This window comes from Etheostoma cragini, chromosome 21 (assembly GCF_013103735.1).
Source record: "Etheostoma cragini isolate CJK2018 chromosome 21, CSU_Ecrag_1.0, whole genome shotgun sequence".
Classification (NCBI taxonomy): Eukaryota; Metazoa; Chordata; class Actinopteri; order Perciformes; family Percidae; genus Etheostoma; species Etheostoma cragini.
In genome coordinates, this window is record NC_048427.1 from 12,211,862 (window position 1) to 12,237,812 (window position 25,951).

The following is a 25,951-nucleotide window of genomic DNA, read 5'->3' on the forward strand; positions in this document are numbered from 1 at the left end:
TTGGAAAAAGGCTGCAATGAAACAAAGAGTGAAAAATTTAAAGGGGTCTGAATACTTTCCGTACCCACTGTATATGGGTTCACACCTGGACCTTTATGAGAAGTTGTAAACGTAAATGTGATTTTTCAAGCTAAATGTGTCAGACACTGCAAATCTCAGGGCTGCATACAAATTCTCAGTTACAATTCTCCTTCACTTGAGTCATCAGGCAGAAAACCGTGGTGCTGAATCTAACCTAAACTAAAAATACAACCCTTTGATTGTCTGCCTGACAATCAGGTCTGCAGGGTAACTTGTAACCACTTAGAAAAACACAAGAAAAATGCCAACATTTTGATTTACTTTTAGGTCTTAGGCAGCAGACTCGATTTTTTTTCTGTCTGGCAGAGGATCCCATCACTGCAACTTCATCCTGCCTCCGCCACTCCTGAAACAGCCATGTGTATGCTGGTCCTAAAATAACAATAACAGTAATATTGTATTCCACACCGTCTCTTACAGCAAAGACTCAGCAAGGTTTTGTGTATTTAATCTGGCAGAGCATGTAATAAAGTTTGGCTGTGGAATCACAGAGGTACAGCAGAGTCGTGAGCATTGGCCTCCAGGCCTGAAGATCCAGACTTCGACACCAAGTCGTAACTGTAGCACTGAACAGACGATTGCTAGTTTCCCCTACTGAGGTCCATCCCTTGTGTGTTCTCCATCAATGTTACTGTTTCGCCAACGCACAGCCGCCTTCCAGCCATCTGCTCCTCACACCTCATTCCTCTTTTCTCTCACCCTGTCCTCCACCATGCTTTCCCTCTCCGAGGATCAAAGTAGCAAGGAGTGGGTGGACGGATCCATTGGGCTCTTCATCCCTCCACTTATACAAAGGGGAAAAATGGCCTTCGTTGGTCCTCCAGGTGATTCTAAGTTGTGTTGCTGGCTCGCAGTAACACACCTGATGTCTTTTTACATATTTAAAGCTATTCATCTTATCTGTCACCACAATGACCACGATTGCCTGGCCAATTTGGGCCACTAAAAAAACAGGAAATAAAAGTCCCTGGTTAATCCCTGCTGGCTAGTACGACACAGTCTCTCTGCAATGAAGCTGTGAGCCTACTAAAGACTAGAGTTATTATGTACCCTCCTGAGTCATCCTCTTCTATCCACAATTACTAAGAAAAAGGCAGCTTTTTAACCATTTACATCCTGAACGTGGGGACAATACCCACACACCACAAGTGAAGCACTTGACGGATGTCAGTGACATAGATTGTGGATGGAGTCGTTGTAGATGCAACGCATTTACATAAATATATGTACAGGAGAGATACTTCCACAGCAATCAAACACTATGACGTAAGCACTTACATGTGAAAACCACAGATATTTCATTCAGTGTATATAATCACATGCACACACACATGAACACAAATGCATGTAAACACACACACACACACACACACACACACACAGATATTACCGGTATCTCAAATTAGAACTCAAAAAGAAATGACAAACCGCAAACAAGGATACATAAAAATATGGGATGTAACAATAGCATTTTTAACGGAACAGGAATAAATGGAGTCCTGGTGAATGGAAAATATCTGCTTAAAGAAATCATGACTCAAAGAGAATGAAATACACCCACACTGTCTGACTGAAATGCATCAATATGTGCTCCCTTTCATGCACTAACACACACGCACACAGCGTTCAAAGACACACAGGAGGAAAACACTGATATAAACATGCTGCAGAGTCTCAGTAGCCACTTCTGATATTCACATGCATAAAAAAATACAAAAGACACACGCACATATACACACGCACAGTCAGAGACACACACACACGCACGGAATACATAGCTTATTAGTCTGTCTTTGAAAAGGCACGGCCTTTCAATAGCATCATCTACCTCTCCCCTCTCTCCATTGTCCTCTCCTCACATCCATAGCCAGCCAATGAATGAGGAAACAGCCGCTACCTGTAAATGAACCACACGCTCCTGTTTCTGGGGCCCAGTGACGGCCACGAAGAAGAGAGGGAGAGAGAGATTTCTCTCTCTCCGCATCCCCCCATTGCCATGTCCCCCCCTCCTCTCTCGCGCACGCTCTCTCCTCCACCACCACCTCCTCCTCCTCCCTCCTCCCGGTCTTCCAGCGAGAGCTCAGCCGGAGAGAGCCGCGAGAGTGGAGGAGAGAGAGGTGGGGTGCACCCCACATACTTCAGACAAGAGAAAGACAATGTGAAGGAAAGAAGGGAGAGAATACCAGCGATTATCACAACAGGGAGATACTGCATGGTGCGTGTGTCTGCTGGTACATGACAGGAAGAGGGTTTGGTTGCCAAATAGAGGAGATGGAGTGCTGAACTTGCGGTGTGAGGATGCGGGGGATGGGTATAAATGTAAGGCAACAAAGGGAGAGACAGTGCATTTGCACATCCACTCACTGGTGTATCACAGATATACTAACAGCTGATTCTCTCCCTGGATTTGCACGCACACACGCGCACGCACGCATGCACGCACGCATGCGCACACACACACGTGCAAACTTTCCTCTCGCTCCCTCTTCTCCTCTAGAGTAGAGCTGTCATCATCACACAGGCGAACAAACACTTTTCCTCTTTCTATCTCTATAATTGACATTCTCCCAATTGCCTAGCTGCACTGAGGGAACATGCTCCGGATCACCTTGCTCTTAATTGAGCACCACTTCACCACGGTGCCGCAATTACTCTTAACCAGCTTACCACAATAACCCCAGTGGCTACTATATCCATTTAGAACACAACCGCAGCTGCATTAAAGGGAATGCCTTTTTCGAATGACAGTGAGAGTGGCTTAGCACAAGGGTCATGTCAGCTCCAATGTGTAAGAGGCTGTGAAACCCTGGAGTGGCGACTGGTAAGTCCTTCTCACTAGCCCAGGGACCTAACCAACGCTTGGTGTCTCAGCCTTCTCATGACTCATCAGCAGGATGATGAATAAACATTCACAAGACACTCAATAACTCTCAAACAAACATGCATAGCTTTATAGTACACAGCTGCAGCTGCCCTGGGCTAAGCCGCCTCAGCAAGATGACATGGAGGAGGAGAAGTACCTCCTACCCAGGGGTAGCCAAAAGAGGGTGAGCCCAAAATGACATGGCTGCTCTATGCGCGTTCAGTGTTGATGTGTCCGCGCAGCAAAATAGAGAACATAAACTGTTCAGGATCAGCAGAAAACAGACACACGGGAAGACATGAAAGCACAATAGGCGAAAAAAAGTGAGCACGCACACACACACGTGAACCTCCTGTTACCAGCAACACAAGAGTGTGTCAACTATTTCACCATGACTCGCCTCACAGTCTTTCCTTACATTAATTAACCAGAGAGCTGCCCATATTCTAGGGATCCACAATCCACAGCTAGAACTATATCAGCAGCTGGAGCCAATCAGGTAATTATTTGATTGGTCCATATATTCCAAGCGCGGTATCCTGTTCTGGGTTGCGAGAAAAGTTGGGGATAGCTTTACACATTCCAGGGAAGACAAACATAATCATCCTGACATACACACTTTTGCAGCAGTTTAAACTTTCGCAACATACTTATAAACCGATCACAGAGTGTTAAAGGTCATGACAACATTTCTTACCTGGGGCCGTCAGTGCCATCGTAGGCTCCGACAGTGACGTTACGGAAAAGCTTCCTCTTGGCTTTTTCACTGCGCGTCTCTGCAAGGCACGAGCAGTAAAAACACATGCCACATTTAAAACTTCAGCTTCTGTCATGACACCTTATCTGTCTATTTGTAGAAGTGTTGTGTCTTTGGCAAAACGCACAAACGAATCAAACATATTTATTTTTGTGTCTTCTACGTGGCATATGCTTGCTGCGTGAACAGTGCAGCTGTGAAAAGAAGAGAAAAGTAAGTGTCTGTGTTCTACATGTGCCACTTACTGTCTGCTGCGAAAGGGCCTGCTGGTTAATGTCTGACATGCGCTGGGTGTTATAGTGACCTAAAGGATAATTCCAGCCTAAGGGAGTATGTAACCCATTTTTCAGCATTACCTTTCTACAATCTATGTTCTATTTCTTATTATCGTGCCTTGTTGAGTTATCTCACAACTATCCATATTCTTTTAGTTAATGAGTGATAAAAAAAAAAAATGTTTTTATATAAAACTTAACTATAGGTCAGCTGCAAAATCCCAAAAGGCTACACATTTTGCTGTGGACAGAATAATTTCTTTTCAATTCCATAGTGAAAAGATGCTAGTTTTGTCTTACCTGGACGATTGTCTTTGCTTAGAGCCGCCACCTCTTCCACGCAGTCTGAAGGAAACCAGCCTGTGCGACCTTTCGCTGTTCCCTCCCAGTAGCCCCCCTCTCCTACACTTAACACTAAGACAGATAGAAAGACAGATACATGAATAGCATCAATACATGGATATCATGTGATTTTGGTAGTAGTACTGTCACAAACTCTTATTCTGTTATATATCTTTACCTTAACCTTCCTTGTTTACCTTAAGCTACCTTTTTAATTATTACATTGTAAGATCCACTGAGAAAAGGTGCTCCTCATTTCTCTTATTTACAGTCCAATTTTTCCTCATGAACATCTCCTCTGTTGATGTTTTAGGGGCAGTAGCTCAAATATTTTTCAGCATCGGACTGTATTGCAGCTGCACTGTTAAATATCTCAACAATCCACAAAATCATCTGCAGTGGAGAATGTTTTGGAAACAACAACTTGGCTAAAATTAAGTGTAGTGCTCGTTTTCTCCTCATATGCTCATAAATCACTTCAAGTGTAAGTTTTGGCTCCATCTCACCTTTAACTTTGTCGCCTTTGTTAAGTGAGAGCTCTCGGTCTCCGCTAGCAGAATGGGCACGAGTGGCCACATAAACCCGCCCTGGCACCGCACTGTACATACGCTTCATCTGACCTCCCCCACCGCCCGCTGAGGTTGCACTACAGAGGGAGACAGAGAGGGAGAGAGAGATTCTTACAAAACCAAGCGATAAGACTGCATAGCACAATGTGCAAAAACAAGTGAGACAAAGTGAGACAACATACAGCTTGTCAGACACAGTCAGTAGTTGAGTCATACTAATCAGTCATACCAACAGTAAGAATGTATGCTGCAATCTTGTCTTGACTAAGTGCATCACTTCTGTGCTTTAATAATTTTTTTCCTGTGCTGTAGTATTATCTTTTAATAAATAATACTCTAAATTGCATAGTCTTTTTGCAGTTAGTATACAAGAAATGAATGTAGGGTAGAAATTAATGCAATTTAGTATATAAGGATGTGAGGATAAATTTGATAAATGTTTTTATGCATTTTTTTACACACGCACTAGAACTAGAAGAGATGGCAATGCCACTCTGTCGGTTAGTCCCCCACTTTGATTCAAACTGAAGTCTCTCAACAACTTTTGAATGGATCAAGACAACAATCGGTACATACACAGTTCCTAAACCATGATCGACTTTGGTGATCTGGCGTACCTAGTGACATCATCTTGTCTAAATCTTCCTTTTTGTTTGTGCAATACTTTAGTTTATACCTGCTAAACCAATTTCCTCAGATCTATGTTTAGTCCTAATTTGCTAATTTGAGCATGCTAATACGCTAAACTAAGCTGGTGAACATGGTAAACAACAGCATGTTAACAATTATCATTGTAAGCACCATTGTGCAGCCTCACAGATCATGGCTGTGGACGGTAGACTGTTTTCAGGCCTTTACTATATCCTCCATCATTGTTGCCTTACAGAACAACAAAATGTCCATCAATCCCACACTTAAAATAGGTGACATTCTTGCAGCTAAAAATAGTACACATAATGCTTCTGAGACACAAATAATACTTTTCCTGCATATAACTGATAGTTACTAGATATTGAATGACCCCTGTTAGTAGATGGCCTTGAATGACCTGTTCAGACTAAGAACCCAGCCCTCTCCCTCTCTTCATGTCCCTCAATAGGCTCCTTACCCCTGTCTGCCTCTTGGCTGCCGGTGCCTCTCCTCTGTGTCACTTTGGCCTCCTCTCCCTCTGGATGGGGAGCGGGTACGAGTTCTGGGGCTGCTGGAGCTTCTAATGCCAATGGAGGCCCTGCGCTGTCCCTGCACAAACACAACAAGTCCCATAAAGACAGATCGTCAAAGCTGATTCTGTAACTTACTAGGAGTCAAAGACTGAAAAAGAAATGTAGCATCAGCAAAGCATGTCTAATATCACAAAGAGCCAGCAGATGAACATCCACCTAATGGTCCTCAGTACCTGTCCCGGGTTGGGATTGGTTGCAGCCTTGATGGGTAGGGCCAGAGGGTCAGACTGGGTCATGGAGTTATCGCTGTTAGCGCGCAGTAGGGGGTGGGAATGAAGTGAGGGGAGAGGCAGAGTGTGGGCGCTCTCTTTTCGCTTGGGTACATACTTTGGCGATTCCAAAAAGGGCACTGAAGATGGGGGTGTGAGGTTAAGAGGTGAAGTTTAGGAAAGTGAGGAAAGGCAGTGGGGTTTGATGTGACAGGATGAAATGGAGGGACAAATTCAGTAGATTGTTAGGGGGAAAAATGTGAGATTGTAAGAGCAAATACATGATAGATTCAGTAAAGGACAAAGAAAAGCAGGTGTTGGGAACTGATTGTACCATTTGATAGCCTCCTCAGGAGAGACAGTTTTGTACAAAAGCTTACCTACGTCAGAATCTTTGTGGTTTTTGATGAGTTCCCCGAGTTCAAAGTGACCAGACATTATAGCTAGCTGCAAATACAAAAAAAACGTTGAATTATTCCAGCTATTGCTTTTTCTTTTTTTATTGAGTTGTCTTCTTTTTCTCTTTTAGTTTTGGACAAAACTGTTGGTCAAATATACTCTAAAAATGAAATTTCCCATCGCAAACGTGTAAAAATGCGTAGTTTTAATTGATAGTTAAAGCATTTACCTGAAAAGGGGTCTGACCATGCTTGTTCTTTGCCTCCCTGTTTGCTCCCCTGTACAGAAGAACACGGATACAGCTCTCCTGATCATTCAGAGAGGGAAAGTAATGAGTTAACACCTTTTTAAAAACAGCAGTAAAATTATGGTAATAACGATTTCATATATGGGAATCTGTTACCATACTTGCCTTGTTGTACAGGGCAGAAATGTGAAGTGCAGTGTTCCCTGAGGCATTTTGAGAAGAGGTGTCTGCCCCATAAAACAGCAGATGCTCCAAATGCTGGGCAAAGCCATTCTGGCAAGCCTTTCAGTGTCAAGAGTGTAATAGAAATATCCACAAATTGTCACATTTGGAAAGTATGGAAAGAGACAGAAGTGGGTGAGTTCATACACGGCTGTTTCAGTAGAATCAAAATTGGCAAAAATGATATATATACGGTATATATATACTATATATATTGCAAAAGAGATACAAAGAGAAAGATGATGCATGCATTTTACCATTTGGATCCATGATTACTTTTATAGCAAAACAGGTCAGAGGCAAATACATTGCACCACAGTGAAAAGAAAGTAATCAAAAATGATCAAAACAACAGAAATGAGTCTTCTGCAGCCGGAAATGTGTCCTGATATTTTTCTGCAGGGACTAAAATATCACAAGATACGTACAAAGTAAAAGAAAACACAGAGCATGGCAAAACCAAAATAAAATACCATGACAACCGGCTCGCAGCACAAACGCAAATTAACAAGAATGTCACAGAGACAGATAATGTAGGCAATGCACCCATATCTACAGTAAGAAAGAGATAGTACTAATGCTCTTTCTGAACTGGACTCAGCTTGAGATGACCCAGAACAGGTTAGGAAAACAATGTTACTTGATTCAGTGTATCTGCATTTTCTATCACATCACAATTCTCAGTGCATTTTCCACTGAAAGTCTGGCGAGGAAGATGAGATGGTAGGAAGAAGGGTACCTTATGTATTTCTTCCATTCCAAACTCCTCTTCATCCCTGTGCTATGGAAAGAGAAAAGGAGGAGAGGAAGGAGAGAGAATGGAGAGACGAGTAAGGAAGGTTGAGAAGAGCGGTTGAGAAAAACAAAATGCTGAAAGAGACTGAGGGCAATGGTACGTGACATCAAACACACATATCAGACATGGACATGTTGGTGCATTGCTTAAGTTTACAGGAAGAGAGACAAAGACCAGAGATGCTTAGACATCTCAATAAAGAAGAAAATGATGAAACCACATGGTAATCAATGGATGGACAGATAGATAGATTTATCATATTAAACTGTCCAGTGGTACCTGATGGGACTCGTCCCAGCCGTTCTCGTCCCTTGTCCCCAGCCTGGCCCTGTAATACAGTAAGGTCTCACAGCAAGAGGTGTCGCCCCCTGTCAGTACAGTGTGATACAGCGGGGTCAGGCCACAGCGGTCTTTGTAGTTTGGAGATGCTCCGAGGGACAAGAGAGCCTTGCGAGGAGAGACAAAAGAAAAGAAAAAGAAAGAAGAATGGGGTCTATAGCTGGGCCCTTATTTTATTTGTAATGCTGCTGCTGATCAATACAATCACAACATTTTCATGCCTAAGTCAATTGTATAATTTTATACATATATATGATTATATATCACTACATTTCCTAGTATATCCCTTAGCATAATTTTCTATGTAATAACCAGGGATTATCTATCATCGGATATCTCATATACTACCAGGTAGTGTGATACTGCATGTTGAAGCTAAAGCAGGGATATGCAAATTAATTAATTTCCTGGCAAAGAAACACATTTACAAAGCTGGGTCATATTTAGCAGTTGTCAGCTATAAAAGTGGCTTTAACGTGGTGCTTGAAAGCCACATTAGGAAGCTACCAGAGCTGCAAAAAGGCAAACTAGTCTGTTCCTATTGCAAGTGCATTGTTTAAAAAAGAACTTTATACTAATACTACTACTACTACTACTACTACTAATAGTAATAAATAGTGTTATCCATACAGTATTTAGGGAACTGTCATATACTTCAAATCATCTTACACTCTAATGCCCTCCCACATTTGATGCAGCATTTGCAATCTATTAACTGCAACATAAGAGACTTTTTTATATAAGATGTTTATGTGACTTTACCTAAACCCTATAAATTTGTATAATAAGCATTTGATTTATTTTGTCCACTTTGTCTGTCCTATTTGAAGTGTGCTTGCAATCTGTATGTGACTTTAATTAAAAGTCCTTACCAGCAGCCCAGCGTGATTGTGAGCCCTAACAGCTTTGTGCACCGGCGTGAAGCCATCCCTGCTCCGAAAGTCCAAATGAGCGCCGCCCTGAACCAGCAACCTGATGCCTTCAGCCTGCAGGCCTGACTGCATGGCCACAGAGAGCGGGGTCTCTGACCCACAGAAGAGGGAAGGGGTCAGGAAAGATTGCAGGTAGAAAAGCGTAGGTGAAACTCCACCCTCTCTTACTTACTATTCTTATAGTATTTCATATCATCACTCAATACCACTTATAAAAACGTTTATTTGAAATCAAAGAATGAATATAGCCAAGAAATGTGAGTTCCACTGTGTGTGTCAGCACACAGGATCGGGACAAACTCACCTCCACTGTCAGGGTCGTGAAAATTTGGATCAAGACCTTTATCGAGTACTTTTGCCATTTTGTCTATTGCTCCAGTCTGAATGTAATCCAGGAACTTCTTCAGACTGGCCTGAGAAGGAAAGAAAAGGAAGGAAAAGAATGTCTGAGTGGAAATGATGTGCACCTGAAATATTCAATAGACACACAAAAAGAAATACCTTTGTGCTGAGTTTGGAGAGCGCCTTTTCATCCAGATTCGTCTGCTTATAAACTCTGGTTTTGTACCTAAACTGAGAACCAGAAAAACATGTTTGAAAAATAGGATTTATCAGTTTGTCAGTGATAGTGTTCATAGTAGAAATAACAAAAAGAGTATTATGTTTTGCTGTAAATCTGTACTTCAGACATTGTTTTACAATTTGAACTTTTTTTTTTAAAGCAGCAAAGCAAAGCTGGGAATTGAAATTGAATTAAAATAGATTTTTTGTATATATTTATAGATGTCCTGTGCTTTTTGACCAAATCATTGAATGTAGTCAATGTACCGTAGCTTTAAAACACCACTACTTTTGTAAACTGCAGCTAAACTCTCCTCTCTCACTGTTCCCAGAAATTCACTCTCCCACTCAGAGTCGTTGGAACAGCTCCATGAGTTATTTCTTTAAAATACAAATCAGATTTATTGGCAAAAGCTTAAAAAAAGACACATACAGTGAAGCTGCACTGGAAATGCCTGAAAGTGTACTAAAAAAAGGTAATTTCTCAACAAAAGGAGATAATTAATTATCAACTTAATGTTGAATATTCATACAAATGGTCATCAAATCTATTTTACAGACCTGATATATGGGTATTTTGGGCAGTTTTCTTTTTCCACAGCAAACAAACTACATGAGCCACTGACTGAGATTGTTATTCTAAGTGTCTGACAACATTATGGAAAGGTTCCCTACAGGAATACATCATAGGATCCGACATAGATCAATACAATAATATAATGTACTCACTGATAATACGTCTATTTTAACATCTATACTATGGTTTAATGGAGGTAGTTTGTATGAGTTGCTCTAAAATGTTTCAGAGCTGTCTCTATTCAGCCATGAATAAAAATGAGGTGGGGAAATTAAAAACATTGTTCTAGAGAATCAGCCTTCAAAAACCCCATAGAATCATAAAAAAAAACAACCTTCAAAAGGTGAATGCGCTGCATCTAGGTGGATATGCCTTCCGCTTTCTCCGACCGGATGTGCTTTTTTTTTACTTCCAGTACCATACTGTGATTGCAAACTATCTGGCAGCTGACAGCTCAACTGGCCCACATGGTGCACCTCAGACAGCCAGGATACCACTGCATATTTCATGCATCAGAGATGTTCTCGGCCAGGATAAAAGGAGCAATCTGGCCTATTACTGAAGATTAAAATAAATACAATGTACGTATAAGTAAGTAGTGGTAAACAGTTAAAACTAACAGAAACTACTCTGTAGTCGTGAATACTGATTCAAGGACTGAAGTGATTCAAAATGGCATTACTCATGTTATAAATACATACACTCATGGAGCTGCGAGATGCATTCTGCTGTAGCGCAGAATTTAGTTACAAGGCCTCATCAGGAATGTAAACACTCTGGTTTGAAGCCAAACCCTAAATGCGGATACTCTGTCAGCCCCACCCAGCTCATCAACAATTACAGAAGCTGGACCACCAGAGGGCACTGTGAGATAATTGTATCACAGCATGACAGCTTCGTATTGATGTCATCTCACAGCCCACTTCCAAAAAAGTGGGGAAACATAATATAATTTGTAGGTTACATAAAACACAGAATGAAATTATATCCATGAGTTGGATATTATTTTTGTCAAGATTCATTCATTTACTTTGTTGAACAAGGGAATTCTAATAAAAAAGTGAACTTTTGAGTTATTTGTCTGCAATTGTAGAACATTCCTATGGTTTTTACTTAGTTATGAGCAATAACGTTTTCAAACTATGATGCAGTGCAATAGTTAATGTCATCAAACTAGAGAAGTGGTAAAAGAGGAAAGATGCAAACAAAAGCTTAAACTTTTTTTCCTGTATGCATTTTGGCGGCGATAACAATGCTGTATTTTGAGTCCAGCAATAAAGACTGCACTCAGTCAGTGCAGTAGTCATGTCCTCTGTATCTTTTGTGGGATTTGGGGGGTTGTAGCAACACTTTGGGGATATTATATGATGACTGTGATTATTTTGTGAAGTATTTATTTAGACTTTGTATACTTACATTTGACAACCTTTAGGCCAACAAGTACATTTATCAAGTATTTTCTCACCAGATTGTGGAAAAGTCTCTAAAACAGCATTTACTTTTTTATTTTAGGGAATAGAATTGATAGACAATGTAACTGAAAAGTTAACGGTAAAAGACTCTTCATCTTTAGCATCTAGTCCAAACTTTCTCTGGGGTGTTGGTGCTACAAGGATACTTGGACTCATGACTACAGTAAATCTAAAATCCTGGCTACTAATTCTTTTTTTTGTTATTTCCATGTCCGACCATACCTCCAGGTAAGGCACTCCTTTTTCAAAGGTCTGTGAGTAGTCTCGCAGGGCCCGCTCCTCCTCCAGAAACTTGGCATCCCGTCCATCTCCAGCCGGCTGGAAGAGGCCGTAGTTGTAGGTGTCCCACAACGACTCGCTGAGGGAGCAGATGATTTGCTGCTTAGCGCTCCACACTGTGCAGTCCGGGTCAAACTGGAGACACCTCTGACAGACACACAGAGACCACATGGCAGCAGGAAGCTAATGTTTCTCTTATTTACACACGTGCTCTGGAGGCTGAAATCATCGTTTTTAAAAGGGGAAAATGTCATGTATCAAAATGAAAGGGTCGGTTTACCCCAAAAACTCAAACTACAGATGACAACGTTTTTTTCTAACCATGGTACTATCAAGCAGCAGCAGGCTAACCAAGTAGCTAATTGGCTAATGGCTAACTAGTTTACAGGACTATAAAACAGAGGCCACTCTACATAATTAGTTAAAGGATGACTTCTACTTTTCATACTTTGTGCATATTTTGCTGATAATACTTCTGCACTTCATCTTCAGTCAAGCTTTAAAAGCAGGACTTTGCTAGCCCCCCCCCCCACGGTCTGAGAAGGCCCAGGGCCCGGGACAGCAGACCCAGTGTTCCCCCGGTTAGTGACTCTGCTTTTAAGTGTTAGGCTTCATAATATAAGCTATAATCTTTTTTAGACTATTTCTCTGATCTTAGTCTACTTGTGATTTTTTTCAGAGAAAAATATAGTACCTTTTACTCCCCTACATTAATCTGACAGCTTTAGTTACTAATTACTTTACAAATTAACATTTTAGCACACACATGTAGTTTAAAAATCCGTTTTATTATTTCCAAATAATACATAGGCTTACAAGTATGGCTGAATCAAACACATAACGGTTTTGATCGTTTCCCGTTTCCAAAACGTGTGAATTTTTCTGCATTGAGCAATTTTAGTATTTTTGACAGTGTGGTTTTAGTTCTTATAAAGGATGTGAATACTTCTTCCCCCACTGCCTGAGCGTGCACACAGTTTTTTATTAATACACACAATTTAGCTATATGTAGTCAGTTTTGTTAAATAGCTGGTCAATGGCATTTTATTACTAGGGATTAATAATGTAGCATTAATATCAGTTGGTGAATGATGAATGCATGAGAATGGGGCGTGTGCAGAATATGAATGCATTACTTTTAAATAATAAATCATCTGCCACATTTGTGGAGATAAGATGACTTATGCTATCCTTACGGTCTGTGCTATCAGGATATTGGGGTCTATTTATGTTCACATCACTTTTTCTTTTTACCCCTAATGAAGAAGTTAAAACTCTATATCGGAATAAATATTTCCCTTTTGTGTTTTTCTTCTTTGATCTCTGCATGCATAATGTCAAATTTGCGCCACAATCCAGAAGAAAAAAGAACCAACAAAGCCCTGAAGGAAAAAACTCCCTCGCCTCTTGCCATTTGTATGTGTGTGATACACCAGAGGCTCGCTGGCCTCAATAAAAAAATCCCATGGATGTATCATGTGTATCTAGTATGCCTAACTAGATTTCACGCTGATTTGGCCACTGCCCATATCCTCATATTATTACATTTTCTTGCATTTACACAGGAAGACGATATTTTCTGTCCTTTTCTTATTAAAATCTGGAGCCCAAGGACAGAGCTGACCAGGATTTTAACAACAGGCCTGGGAGCTCTGAATGAGATGTATACATCAATGCTATTGTTCCATTTCGGAGAACTGTAAGTAAAATTGCAGAGCTCAGCACACTTTCATGTCCCTTTTGCCCCCCCCAGGTTGCACTATTTAATAGGGTTGCCAACTCTATTGGCATGGCAACCAGTTCATTAGTGAAGGCAGGCACCCGTTGCCGTAGCAATGTCTTGGTGGTCCCTGGGAGGTAGACCACATGATGAGGATGTGCACACAGCACCGCTGCACATACATTTTCACAGTGTGTGTGCCTGTGTGTGCATGTGTGTGTGTGTGTGTGTGTGTGTTAGAAAGAGACATTGAGTGGCCAATCATTGAAAGATAAGTCTAATGTACTGTACAATGTATGTTAAAGTGAAACTTTTATACAATCAAGGATTTTCTGGTAGTAGTTATTTAGACCTTCACCGTGCAGTATTAAGGTTTTTGTAAATGCATGTATCTTCCTTGTTGCTTATTCATTCCCCATCGCTGTCTTTTATTTCCCCCCTCACTCTCTTTACAAGCTCCTAATATTCTCTCCCTCTCTTTAGCTCAATATTATTTCAGCTGCAAGGTCTGTTTGTCAGGGGTTTGCAGAGTTGAATACGATGCCTGTGGATGATGGAGACCTAGGAGCAACACATATGACTCCCACATATCCCTTCTTTCCCAGAGTCTCTTACTTTCCCAGCTCTCCCCAAACTCATTAAAAACCTATTAGATAATTAGCAATTACTGTTATATTGAGGGCAGATTAGCTGACATGTAGAACAGTCAGCATGTTCAGGGAGCTGAAAATGGAGAAAAGAAGATTGTCCATCTATCATTCTCATCTGGATATGGCGTGCGTGGGGGGGCCAATTCTCACCTGTCGCTGCAGTACAGCAGAAAGCTGCTGTAAGTGTGAATTGATACCGACTTCAGTTTTGGAAATGAATTATGACCATAGCTGACCCAAGGTCGATTCTTACATGGAGTTGAGGGAATGTCTGCCCTGGCACGTTGCTCAACACAAGTCAAGGTCTGTGTGTTTTCCTACTTACTTTTGGGATTCATGACTAGAATGAAAATGCTTTGAAATAAGGGATGTGTTTGTACAATTGTGCAAACAATTTGGCTGATAAATAAATAAGTAAATAAAATGTATTGTATGTATCAAGCACCCATTGGTTCTTCTTAGCAACTAACTTGAAACAGATGAAGAGGAAAACACTGCAGTAAAATTATTGAAAACAAGTTTGGTTTTGTCTGTACAAAAAAAAGAATCCGTAAAGCTTACAGAAGCCAAATGCATCATTGGCTTGACATTGCAAAGCAGCCTGAGCTATCCTTAATTTGTAGAGAAATTCAGTTTTTCAAATTTAAGTTATCTTTCTCTCTCTCTGAGGCAGTTATACCGCAGAGAATTGGCTTGAACTACTTCCTCATTTGGAAAGACCTCCTTGCAAAGGAGACATTTTTTTTTAAATGTTAGATTTTGATTGAGCTCTACAACCTTTTTCTATTTTTCTCACAAATTTTAGACATGAGGAACTGACCTGTGCTACATTAATTTTGTCTGTCTCGACTTTACTCGATTCCAGGTTTTGAAGATTTATATCAGTGTCAGATTAAGGGTCAAGAAGAACCATGTGTAGTCTTTGCTTTATGAAATGTTTGCATAAACTGTAGTTTTTTTTTGGAGAACATGCACTTACTGTTTGTTTGATGTCAGGAATTCCAATGCGGAACACCATCATGGTCAGGAAAGTGTCGTCCATGGGAGCCACTGTGGTCATGCTGCGCTCCATGAGAGCTCGTCTCTTCTGCATCGCGTTCAGGCCTGCGTGATGATGCTGCTGATTGGCTCCGATGAGATGCTGCTGTTGCTTATTGGCTGGTTGATGATGTAGCAGGGCTTGATTGGACATGTATGCAATACCCCGATTGACCAGGTTGCCCGGCCTCAGTGGTCGGTCTGCTCTCTGTCTACCAACCACAATGGCTGCTGGTTTCACCACCTCGCCACCTTTCCCTTCCCAGGATTGTCGTCCACCCGTCATTTCCTCCTCCAGACCCTCTAACCCTCCATTCTCTGTGTCACTTCCATCTTCCTCTTCTCTGTTTTCTCTTCCCTGCTCCTCTTCCTCCTCCTCATCCTCCCCATCTTTGTCATCCTGACCGGGATAAAAGTGCTCATTATTTCCCAGCATCCTTTGCTGTGTAGGGGTCACTGCCGAGAGGGCTGAGTGACATAGCTGTCATGGAGACAAAACATGGCTATCCCATGAGACTGGCTTCATCCTTAGAAACATGCTGTGGGAAACAGGCAGAGAAGGGAGTAAACTTTGGTCATTTAACTCTGAGCATTACATTAATAGTGTGTAGCAATAGTGTAACTTAGCAAAAAGTTATAAAGTATGTAATAAGACACGTGCAATACTAGAAGAAATAGCCACCAGCAATGCTAATAAGTCCACATGTGTGAATGAGCACACAGCTGGTCCACATTTTCCATTTAGCCACTGGGAATGCAAAGGGGAATAGCAGGCTGATGAAATACATGCTATATATAAACTCTGTGAATTTGCATCACAGGTTCTTTCCAGAAGAGAATGACTTGGATATGAAATTTAGCTTGACATGAGGTCAAGATCATTGTTACTTCATGGAGCCAACCTATGTCTGAGGCACAACCCAGGGCTAACAGCTAAATGTGAGCTCCTTAAAGAAAAAAAAAATCCACTCTCAGATACTTAGATACATGTACATTGTTAAACATCATCAGTCATTGTAATGCTGGTGGGGTTTCTAAAGGAGGTGTTGTGACTAACCTGTTGGCGTACTCACTGGCTTGACCACGTTGACATGGTTTAGTGAGGTAATACTAATACCCACAATACTTTGTGACAACCTCCAGAAACAGGGCTGAACTTGTCACACAAAGTTTGATGCAGTTCTAACAGCTTTAATAACAACATTATGGCTGGCGGTGTACTTTAAACCAAATAAAAGTTGGTTTATTCGCCAAGGCGAGGTCATGGATTTGCAAAAAAGACATGGGGCTTTTGCATTTATTGTTGCTGTGTAGTCAGCCTATGGCCAGGTGAATGTGTCAATATGTCAATTATGCTACAGAGCTTTTTTTGATACCCTCCAGCACACCTTCAGCTGGAGTAGGAGTGAACTGTTTGGTTAGACTCAGTATAAAAAATATCCTGATTAACATGATGTCAGGTCTTTTGCATTTTGCCAGATATCTGCAGGCAGAAGAAAAATACTATGAACCAATAAAGTTGACCCACAAATACAAAACTATTTTAAAAAACAGTGTCTTTGGGTGGATTCTTTTGCTTTAAGGTGGTTTCATTTCTTCAGTGTGTTTCAGATCTGGCATACTGGCGCCTCCATATGTTCTGTCCTGGTTTTTCTGTGGTAAAGTCTGGCTACAGGGGCTTTGCCATCATGCAGATCTGGACCATTGCCAACAGCCGCCTTAATGATGGTGAATGACGCAGGGAATCTCCCAGTTTGGTGCTCGGAATATCGAATGAGTTGGGAGTCTGAAATTGATGAGTATCAGGACAGATGGAACTGATAAAATATCAGATGAAATTAGGACACAGATCTAAACTCATTCAATCAAGGATCACCAACATGCAAATATTTTAAGAGTCAATCAGTTTTTAGTAAAATATGTAGAAAATATGGTGTCAATGAAGTTTAAAGGGGCACTAGTAATAGTAGTAGTAAAGTAAATCTATGACTTTTGACATATCAACCTCTATCGGTGACCAAGGGCATCAACAGGTGTCTGGCACGGCTTACAGTGGCCTGTAATTGACATAAATAATAACGTAGAGATGAAGAAGCTAGCCAACAGCCAGAGATCCAACAGCAACATGTGATGAAGAGGTCATAGCATACTCATATTCAAAATACCGTAACAAGAGAACTGCTTTTTTTTTTTTTTAAAGAAGAAGAAAAGTGCTGGTTTTTGGTTTTTCGAAACTGGCTCCACCTCTGATAGTTGCTCAGTTTAAAATGTGTCTGCATGTCTTTGTAGTCGTCAGGAGTTAGGCTAAGGAGTTGGGTTTTTTGTTCGGGCAACATGTTTGGCTCGTGACCCCTTGCAATCTGTTCACAGTTCATAAAAAAAGAAGAAGTTTGAAAACATAAGCTTAACTTTGGGTAGCAGAAATGTGTTTTTTCTGCTTTCCTGTACCATTATTCATCTTGCAACCCCCCGATAGGGGTCCATCAGGTTGAGAACCAATGGGTTGATATAGGGTCAGGGTTTAGGGAAAATAAATACAATCCAATTTGTGAAAATATTTAGTGGCAAAGAGAGATTGACCTAGAATTTGGACAGTATACGTACAATACTTGGCCAATCCCTGCAAATACACACTATCATAGTTTATTTCATGCAATGGAACGATCCAAACGGTAGTTACTGTATCTTCCAAGACAACCTTATTTTAAAAGCAATAATTACTGCTTAAAGTCAGCAGTGTTTGGATGATTGACCAGATGAATGCAAAACAATCCAAGCCTGGTCTGTTAACGGCCTAAAGTAAGTCTGCTAGTCAAGCTTTTTAGCGCAAAAGAGCGTTACCACAGAGGGAACAGGGCTGGTTGTGGTTGAATCCCCAGTTTACTCTGAGAGTGACAGGATGGCCCACAGCGTCTGTCAGAGCAAGTGAACCAGTGAGGAAGGAAAGAGAAAACTGGAGGAAAAAAGTATCTGCCACTTACAATACATTAGGGGATGGGATAAGATGCACAAAGAAAGGTTCTGGAAAAAGTGTTTGACTGGCAAACTAATTTTTCTCCACTGGCAGTAGATTTAAGGGTCTCAGTGCTTATTATGGTACAATAATCAAAAGAACCAATGTTACCAATGGCCTGTATTCACATGGAACATCACACTACAGGACCAACCACTGGCCACTTTTGTATGAATGATTAAAATGTTCACATGTATCACATTTAGGCCAAAAACCTCTCTTATCAAAAGCTGACAAAGAGCAGCGTCTTAACACTCACAAGGTTTGGGAGATTAACAGTATCATTCAAGTACAACAGGAGGGAATAGAGGAGGTTGATTCATGAACAAAGTGTCATTAAATATTGAACAACATTGAGTCTGCACTAGCCAAGATAAGGAATTCGAAGGACAGGCTGCGAGTACACGGGAGCTTAATAATTGGGATGTAAAAGTGAAAGGGGAATACACAAGAGAGAAAGACCGTGAGAGTTGTAGTTAGCATAAAGCAGAGTAATCAGATTGAGAAAAGAAAAGCGGGGATAGGACAGCCGTGACTGGAAAAGGAATGAGAGCAAGGGGAGAACTGTTTCAAAATCAACAGTAATGTGAGAATATAAACAGGATGACATATGGGATAGAGTCATGTTACGAGTGCTGTTGGATTTCACATTCTTACTATGGCAACCCCAATCACAGCCCCTGAAACATTCTCCTCAGCCTGTACAACTCATTATGGACGTCACAACTCGTGTCGCTTTTGCCTTCCCCACCCCGTCACTCAACTCCTACGCTCTGCTGCTTTTGCCAGCTGTTTGGCTCTCCTGTCCCTGTGCTGGCCATTGGCTTTCCAACTAGTCTTGAATTTTCTTTCTCTTGGGAGAACAGTGGTGGCAGAAACGTATGAATTTCCCTCTCCTGACAAGAACAGCCTTTCTCCATCTTCTGCCAGTGGAAGAAATTTCCGTTTTCACTGTCTCACTCTGAATATCTTCTTTTATTTTAGCCACTCACTGCTTGCTTGTAATGTCAGAAAGGACTTAAGGCTTAGTCTACTTTTCTTTTCTTACTTTGGGCAGGAACACAGAAAATGATTTAAAACCTGATTACATTTCTTATTTTTGCTGGGATGGCTGATTTTGCCATCGTAGAGCGGCTCCCGTGGTCTGTGGAAAATGCTAGCCACCATACACAGATAACAGCCAGAAAGCTACTCCTCTCTTGTGGTGTGCAAGATTGATCACTTAAATGTTTTACTCATAACTATTGTAGCCGTTACAATTGTATCGAAAAGCTTAATTTGTATGACTGGAACATTGACACATCTAAAAATCCTGTAGATCCTGTGCAAACAAAATCTACGCAGTGCGCTTGTCTATTTATGGCTGCAATCAACTATAAGTCAGTCTGTAAACATGTGATGCAAAGGATAATACAGTTTGAGATTTTCTAAGGCCTTTGCAATATATCTATCATCTATTTGCTTTTTGTGACCTTGTTTTCTTGTTGAGCTGCAGTGGAGGGATCTAACACAAGGAAAACATTTTGTACTAAAAGATTAACATTGAACATTGAATTAACTCACTTAATTTCAATAACTTTATCTGCTTCAGATAAACTATGAATTGTATTATTACAGAGAATAAAGAATTTAATTTGATCCAAAATCACTTAAAGCCCATTAGGAAGGATCTCTTAATGGCCAGTATGAACAGAAGGAATGATTACAGGGACCAAAACATGTTCATATGGGCATCTGATTACTGTTTTAAGTCAGACTTAAAGAAATGTGATCCTAGAATCCTTTCATGTCTAAACATGCACTACATTATGTCATTTTGTAATAAAATTGTTTTTCTGTGCGTATGAGCTCCAGTCTCAAAACCTGGGTCAGTCATACAATAGAGTAGAAAACAGGGACATCTGAAGATTTCAGAAGTTGGCAAGTTGGCTTACCCTTGGGAGACTGATAGAGCAGCTTGACTTCTTATGATTAGAGGCCACGTAGAGACTCTGAGAGAGGCTTTTGATAGATCTGGGCCGACATTGGTCCACAGACAGTGAGGAAATGTAGGGAGAGCAAGATGAAGAATATGGAACTGTTAATCATGATAACGAGGACAGAGATAGATACCCTCCTTGAGCACCTGGACAGCTAAGATGGATGGATGGAGAGATTAGCAGAGAGGTCGCTGATATCTCTTGTTTCTATTCGTCTTTGTCTTCTCTGAGAGCTTTTCTACACATCTTACTTTTTGCAAAGCGCAGCAAAGTTGTGGTAATGACTTCACGGCTCATTTGGTTTATTTTGTTCCTTGGGGTTTCCATATAAACAAAACATTGTTTGTTTTGGGCTAATAAGTCAAACTCAAGTTTACTGTGATGCAAATTATGCACAATGAAAAACAATGTGTCAACCTATTTTACTGCATTTATATTAATAAAAATATCATTTTAAATGATCTTTAAAATATGTTACTGTCAGTACTCTGTAAAGTTTGCTGTAACAGTGTCTTTTGGCAAGTCTTAAATGAATATATATTATAAAGACCTTAATGGACTGTTAGTTCCTCTTTTTGTCAGTCTCTCTTTCTTCTCTTCTCACTCACTCACTATCTCCCTATGTAGGACAGAGCATGAGTATAGATATATTTTCAGTGTATCGGTCCCCGGAAAGTAGAATTGGAGAGGATCCAAGGAACAGATTGTCCCACTTTTACGTCCTGCAAAAGTGGAGCGCCAAGTTTTGTCCTCTATATCCCTCTCTTTCACTGGGTCTCCACCCTTCGGCCTCTTTCACGCTGCCAGTGATGAGGAGCCGTCAAGAACACTCTAAGCCTACTCCAACACAGGAGTGACTGGATGAGTCACTAAACTGGGGGGAGAGGGCCCTTGGTTTACATGAATGGTGCATCATTAGCCATCAGGTCTGGGGGTGGTGGTCTGACGTAGGAGTTTAAGGGGGAAGGGCCAAGCTGGGGTATAAGAATTGGGTACCATGACTGTGTCTGTTGCATCAGCACTCATTAAAAGGTAACTCCAAAGCTCAATACAGTGGACAAATCATTTAAGTTTTAATGTCTATGTTCTCTAAAACTTAGAAAATAAGCATTCAAATGTATTGAGGAACGCCACTGATTTGTATGTTTTTGTGTTGTGATGACAGAGCTCAGCATTTTCAAGCTGTAATTAAATCTGTGCTTGATAAAATCAGATGAAATGAAAGAGTTTAACTGACAATCACGGCACCCTTCATTCATTTTACAGGCAGATAACAATACCAGCAAGAAATTAATCCTCCATGCACCCATTCTGGCAGCTCCCTCAGTGGGGGAGGGGAACTGCTCCTATCCAACACAAACAGATAGTCTGTTAGTCAATCGCATATCTGATGTTAATCATGCAAAAAACGATAACACTGCTAATCAGTAATTAAATGGATAATTAAAATAATTACTCCTAGCTCTCTATTTCCCAATAAACATGCTGCTCCTTTGATCTGCGTTTCAGCTTGATCCTCCCTATCGCTACCTCACAATCTTTTTTAAGAAAAAAGGGGCCACAGCTTACTTTTTAGGTTACACACCGCTCGCCTGATGTCCAGAGCATGTGTGCATGGGCATACACACATACGGTGTGTTCACATTCAAAGTGTGACTCTTTAAGCAGCACTCAAAGCACATGTGTACTGAATGTTTAGCAGAAAGCAGCATTTAGTGCCAGACCAGTCAGTTTGAGCTTGGCTAGCGGTCTCGTGTAGATCAAAGTGGGCTCTCTTTCCCCTCAGACTGGATATAATTGGGTCAGGTGGAGCATGCGCTGAGGGCCTTGCTTGGGCTAAACTTGGCTGGATGGACTGGGAGACCTCAATGCAGCACTGATTTAGGAGTGAACATCCCTTGCACTACTTGAGACTTCCCCCTTCCCGTGAACATCGTGTGATACAGTAGCTAAAGCGTACACATTCACAACAGAAATCCCTAAATCAGGAATCTAAACTTTGACCGGTTCTGGCATATGTTCCGGTTTTGGGGTTTGATCCCGTTTTCAGGTCTACAAAGTTATATGAATTTGAGTGTAGTATAGATTTGTATTATATCCTCAAGATATACATGGATGATATAGAAAGTCAAATATATGCCAAGTCGACTCTCTTGTACAAACATGTCAATCAGAGATTTCTGTTTTATAAATTTCCCACATCCCCATCTCCAAATCAAGTCCCCCCCGTGATGGATACCAACTCCAAGATTGAGAAGCTCTGCACGATAAAATGTTTAAAACTGTGCGAACATGACTTAATCTGCACCTTCAGTCTTAATATATTATTAATGAAGAAGCACACTTAATGTCTTAGAACAACTTATTTCCCAGTTGTTAGTATATCAGTTTAATGAGTTCATTCATGAGGGCCAATCTATGAGACACATTGTTCCTGTTTAGTAATGAAGTGTTCCCTTCAGCAACGAATGAAATGACACCAGGTCCCAGTTCCACGCGCACATGTCTGTAGTAGCACTGAAACCAAAATTAGGTGTATGACACTAGTTTGTGTGGACGCACAACATCCAGTCTCTACTAAATTAGACTGATTATCTGATATATATATATATATATATATATATATATATATATATATATATATATATATATATATATATATATATATATATATATATATATATATGCAATGCTGACCAAATGTAAAATAGCTGATTTCATATAATACAAACTTCCCTTTCACTCTCCACACATGATGTAACAAAGTGTATTAAAATGTCATGAAAACAGAGACTTCAAAAGGCAACTGTGCAGCCGGTTGCCTTCTATTTCGCAACACAACAACAAATGAAGGCAGGAAATGCCAATGCAGTCAAACATTTCTAATAAAACATATGTACATCTATTCTATTCATTTCCTGGTATCAAGTAACTTATCAAGGGCATCTTTTACATTTTATATTTGTCCCAGAGCTGACTGAAGACCTCAGGCCTCAAATACAATGAAGCAGACCACAGACAAACTATTCAGACACACAGAGATGGGTGCAGGATTAAGGCTTTAGGATGATTTTATGGCAGATAAATACCCACAAATAGACTGTCCACTAGTGACAGTTTCACTTACCTTGCACGTCCATTGACATAAAGGTAACACCGAGAGACAAAAGTTAACAAGATACTAATAAATGCGGTTAGACACAGCTGACAAAGTGAGGACCATGTCGATGCCTGTCGAGCCTCATTACAGTTCATCCACCTACCATGTAATGGGTCGTAATTGGCTCTACAGACATAAAGATCCTTCATTCTTAACTTTATACTCTACTCATGACTATTACACTATATACTTAGGATTGTGTAATAAGAAAGATGGTAAGAGAAAGTGTGGGGATACGTGTAGTATTTGCAATCAAATGGGACCGTCATCTGTTTTGGGAGAGCATCTCTTTGGATGTTAGACAGGAAATGCAATGGAGACATTAAATGTGCACTTTCCCTCCAAGATATTTTGTGGAAAGCGTGTTCTTTACACCTCCGCTTGACTCTAATCAGACCTACACTACCGCGTTATAACCCTAAACTGAGCAAAAAAAACACCAGCTAAAGTGCCATTTGACCCTGCTGGCTTGAAACAGACTGCTCAGCAAACAGTGAGGTTAATGAGGTATTTTATCCTATAGCTAAATGTCTATAATCACCCACTTGTGCTACAACTCTGTCATCGTGTGATGTATTACTCCTGTTGATCGACACACTTTAGACTCTAACTGGTGTCCTGCTTTAAACGTGGGCAAGTACATAGAAGTGTTTCCCTGTAATCAGTGCATCTAAAATCCAGTTGTTGCTCTCTGAGCCATCTGTGCAAATATGAACTAGTTGTAAGTTGTAAAGCGTGAGCTATTTCAGTTCTTCATAATGGTGGATGTGTTGCAGTTTGCTGACTTCTGTTTTCAAGGCTTACGGCAATCCTCCAGATCTTTTCCCTGGGGGAAATCTCTTTGTATGTGATATTAAAAGCCTGCGGAGTCAGAGGAAACAGCTCTTCTCTCCCGTATTATCTTAATGAGCACAACAATGAGACTACCAGCTCCACAAATAACGATTACAAGTTCATTCAAAATCATATTAGATGCTAATTTTTATTTAAACATGAAATTACTTCTCAAGGTTCTTTGATGTCACTTTAAATGAAGACCACCGAAGATGGTCTGGGGCATTTCTTTGCGCAGACTTAGCTCCACACAGCTGTTGCCCAGTTTAACACTCCCATGGGACTGATTTTAGGAACGTTTTGTTGTGGGTTTTGCATTTCTGCTTCATAGATACAGTAGAAGCTTGCAGCTAATAGTCTAACTGTACTACTCCCCAGCAGTGAGCTGTCACTGAAAATATTTTCTCAGCATGTCATTCTTTAGTCCTACGCTGTCTCCACACCAAACCCTGGAGAATTACTGGACTATATAGCACTGTCACATCTGCTGCACTGACCGGCCTGTGTATTGACTCATGCTCCTCCTGCAGAGAACGGAGGACAGAACAGGACTGGCCAGGAAAGAACAGCATGACAGGATGGAGTGGAAATTAGTAGGCAGTGGTGGGGTAATTTTCTGAATCAGAGAGACACAAACATCTCCACGGACGCATCAAGCTTTCTGGCCAATTCAGTGTAATTTATGTCTTTCATTTTCCACTCGATTGTTTCATTACAACACTGTCTTTTGGCATCACTTGTCTTTGGGCATTAAGTATGATCACTCAGTCCCTCCCTGGCGTTGATAACGTTACCCAACATTCTTTGTTCCATTATAATCAATTGTTCTGTGTTTCATAGGAAGCCATTAATCTTAGTGTGTCCACTCTGTTTTAAATTGCCCTGGTTTTTTCCGTCCTTTTCCAAATTAATTCCCTCAGGTCCACTCTGCCAATAGAAAAAATAGCTTTTAAAGCCAGTATTGCTTATTGTGCATTACAGCGTTTTGGGCAGGTCTTAGGAGACTGTGCAAAGTCAATTATGTTGCTGCTGTAGGATGAAAGTGCACAGAGGCGTTTGGTTGTGTGTGTGTGTGTGTGTGTGTGTGTGTGTATGTGTGTGTATGTGTGTATCAATGTATGCAAATGTGTGAGAGATAGTTCTCTTGAGTCCTTAGAGGGTTTCCACCTTTCCACCAGCTGACTCCATAAATACTGCAAGTTTGACAAGTCGCAGCGAAAGAAGTGTGTGAAATGTGGGTGTTGATGAGCTCTCGTTTGAATTTGTTAAATGTAATACAACACTGTAAGTGTCTGGATAACATTAATATACAGTAGGTATTACATAAATGTAGGTTTTACATAAGCACAAGTATAAATATTCCTTTCACCTCCCTGGCTGATTTCTACCTTATGTTATCTATATCAATTACCCC

General features: G+C 40.7%; 1 protein-coding gene across 4 annotated transcripts in view; it reads right to left on the reverse strand.

The window, feature by feature from the left end:
- LOC117936830 (SH3 and multiple ankyrin repeat domains protein 1-like) overlaps positions 1-25,951 on the reverse strand; it is a 38,839-nt gene that overhangs the window by 11,721 nt on the left and 1,167 nt on the right. For 2 of the 4 annotated variants that reach the window (XM_034860242.1, XM_034860240.1), the window contains exons 2-16: positions 15,493-16,090; positions 12,087-12,290; positions 9,756-9,827; positions 9,559-9,667; positions 9,195-9,346; positions 8,263-8,430; positions 7,927-7,968; positions 7,131-7,247; positions 6,948-7,025; positions 6,700-6,766; positions 6,284-6,459; positions 5,996-6,126; positions 4,825-4,964; positions 4,277-4,390; positions 3,642-3,720 (exon numbers count right to left, since the gene is read on the reverse strand). In XM_034860242.1, the coding sequence (XP_034716133.1) occupies positions 3,642-3,720; positions 4,277-4,390; positions 4,825-4,964; positions 5,996-6,126; positions 6,284-6,459; positions 6,700-6,766; positions 6,948-7,025; positions 7,131-7,247; positions 7,927-7,968; positions 8,263-8,430; positions 9,195-9,346; positions 9,559-9,667; positions 9,756-9,827; positions 12,087-12,290; positions 15,493-15,987 (2,144 nt within the window). In that variant the 5' untranslated portion in view covers positions 15,988-16,090. Of the gene's footprint in view, positions 1-3,641; positions 3,721-4,276; positions 4,391-4,824; positions 4,965-5,995; positions 6,127-6,283; positions 6,460-6,699; positions 6,767-6,947; positions 7,026-7,130; positions 7,248-7,926; positions 7,969-8,262; positions 8,431-9,194; positions 9,347-9,558; positions 9,668-9,755; positions 9,828-12,086; positions 12,291-15,492; positions 16,091-25,951 lie in introns of those variants that run through there. The other 2 variants (XM_034860243.1, XM_034860241.1) reach the window with 2 other exon arrangements.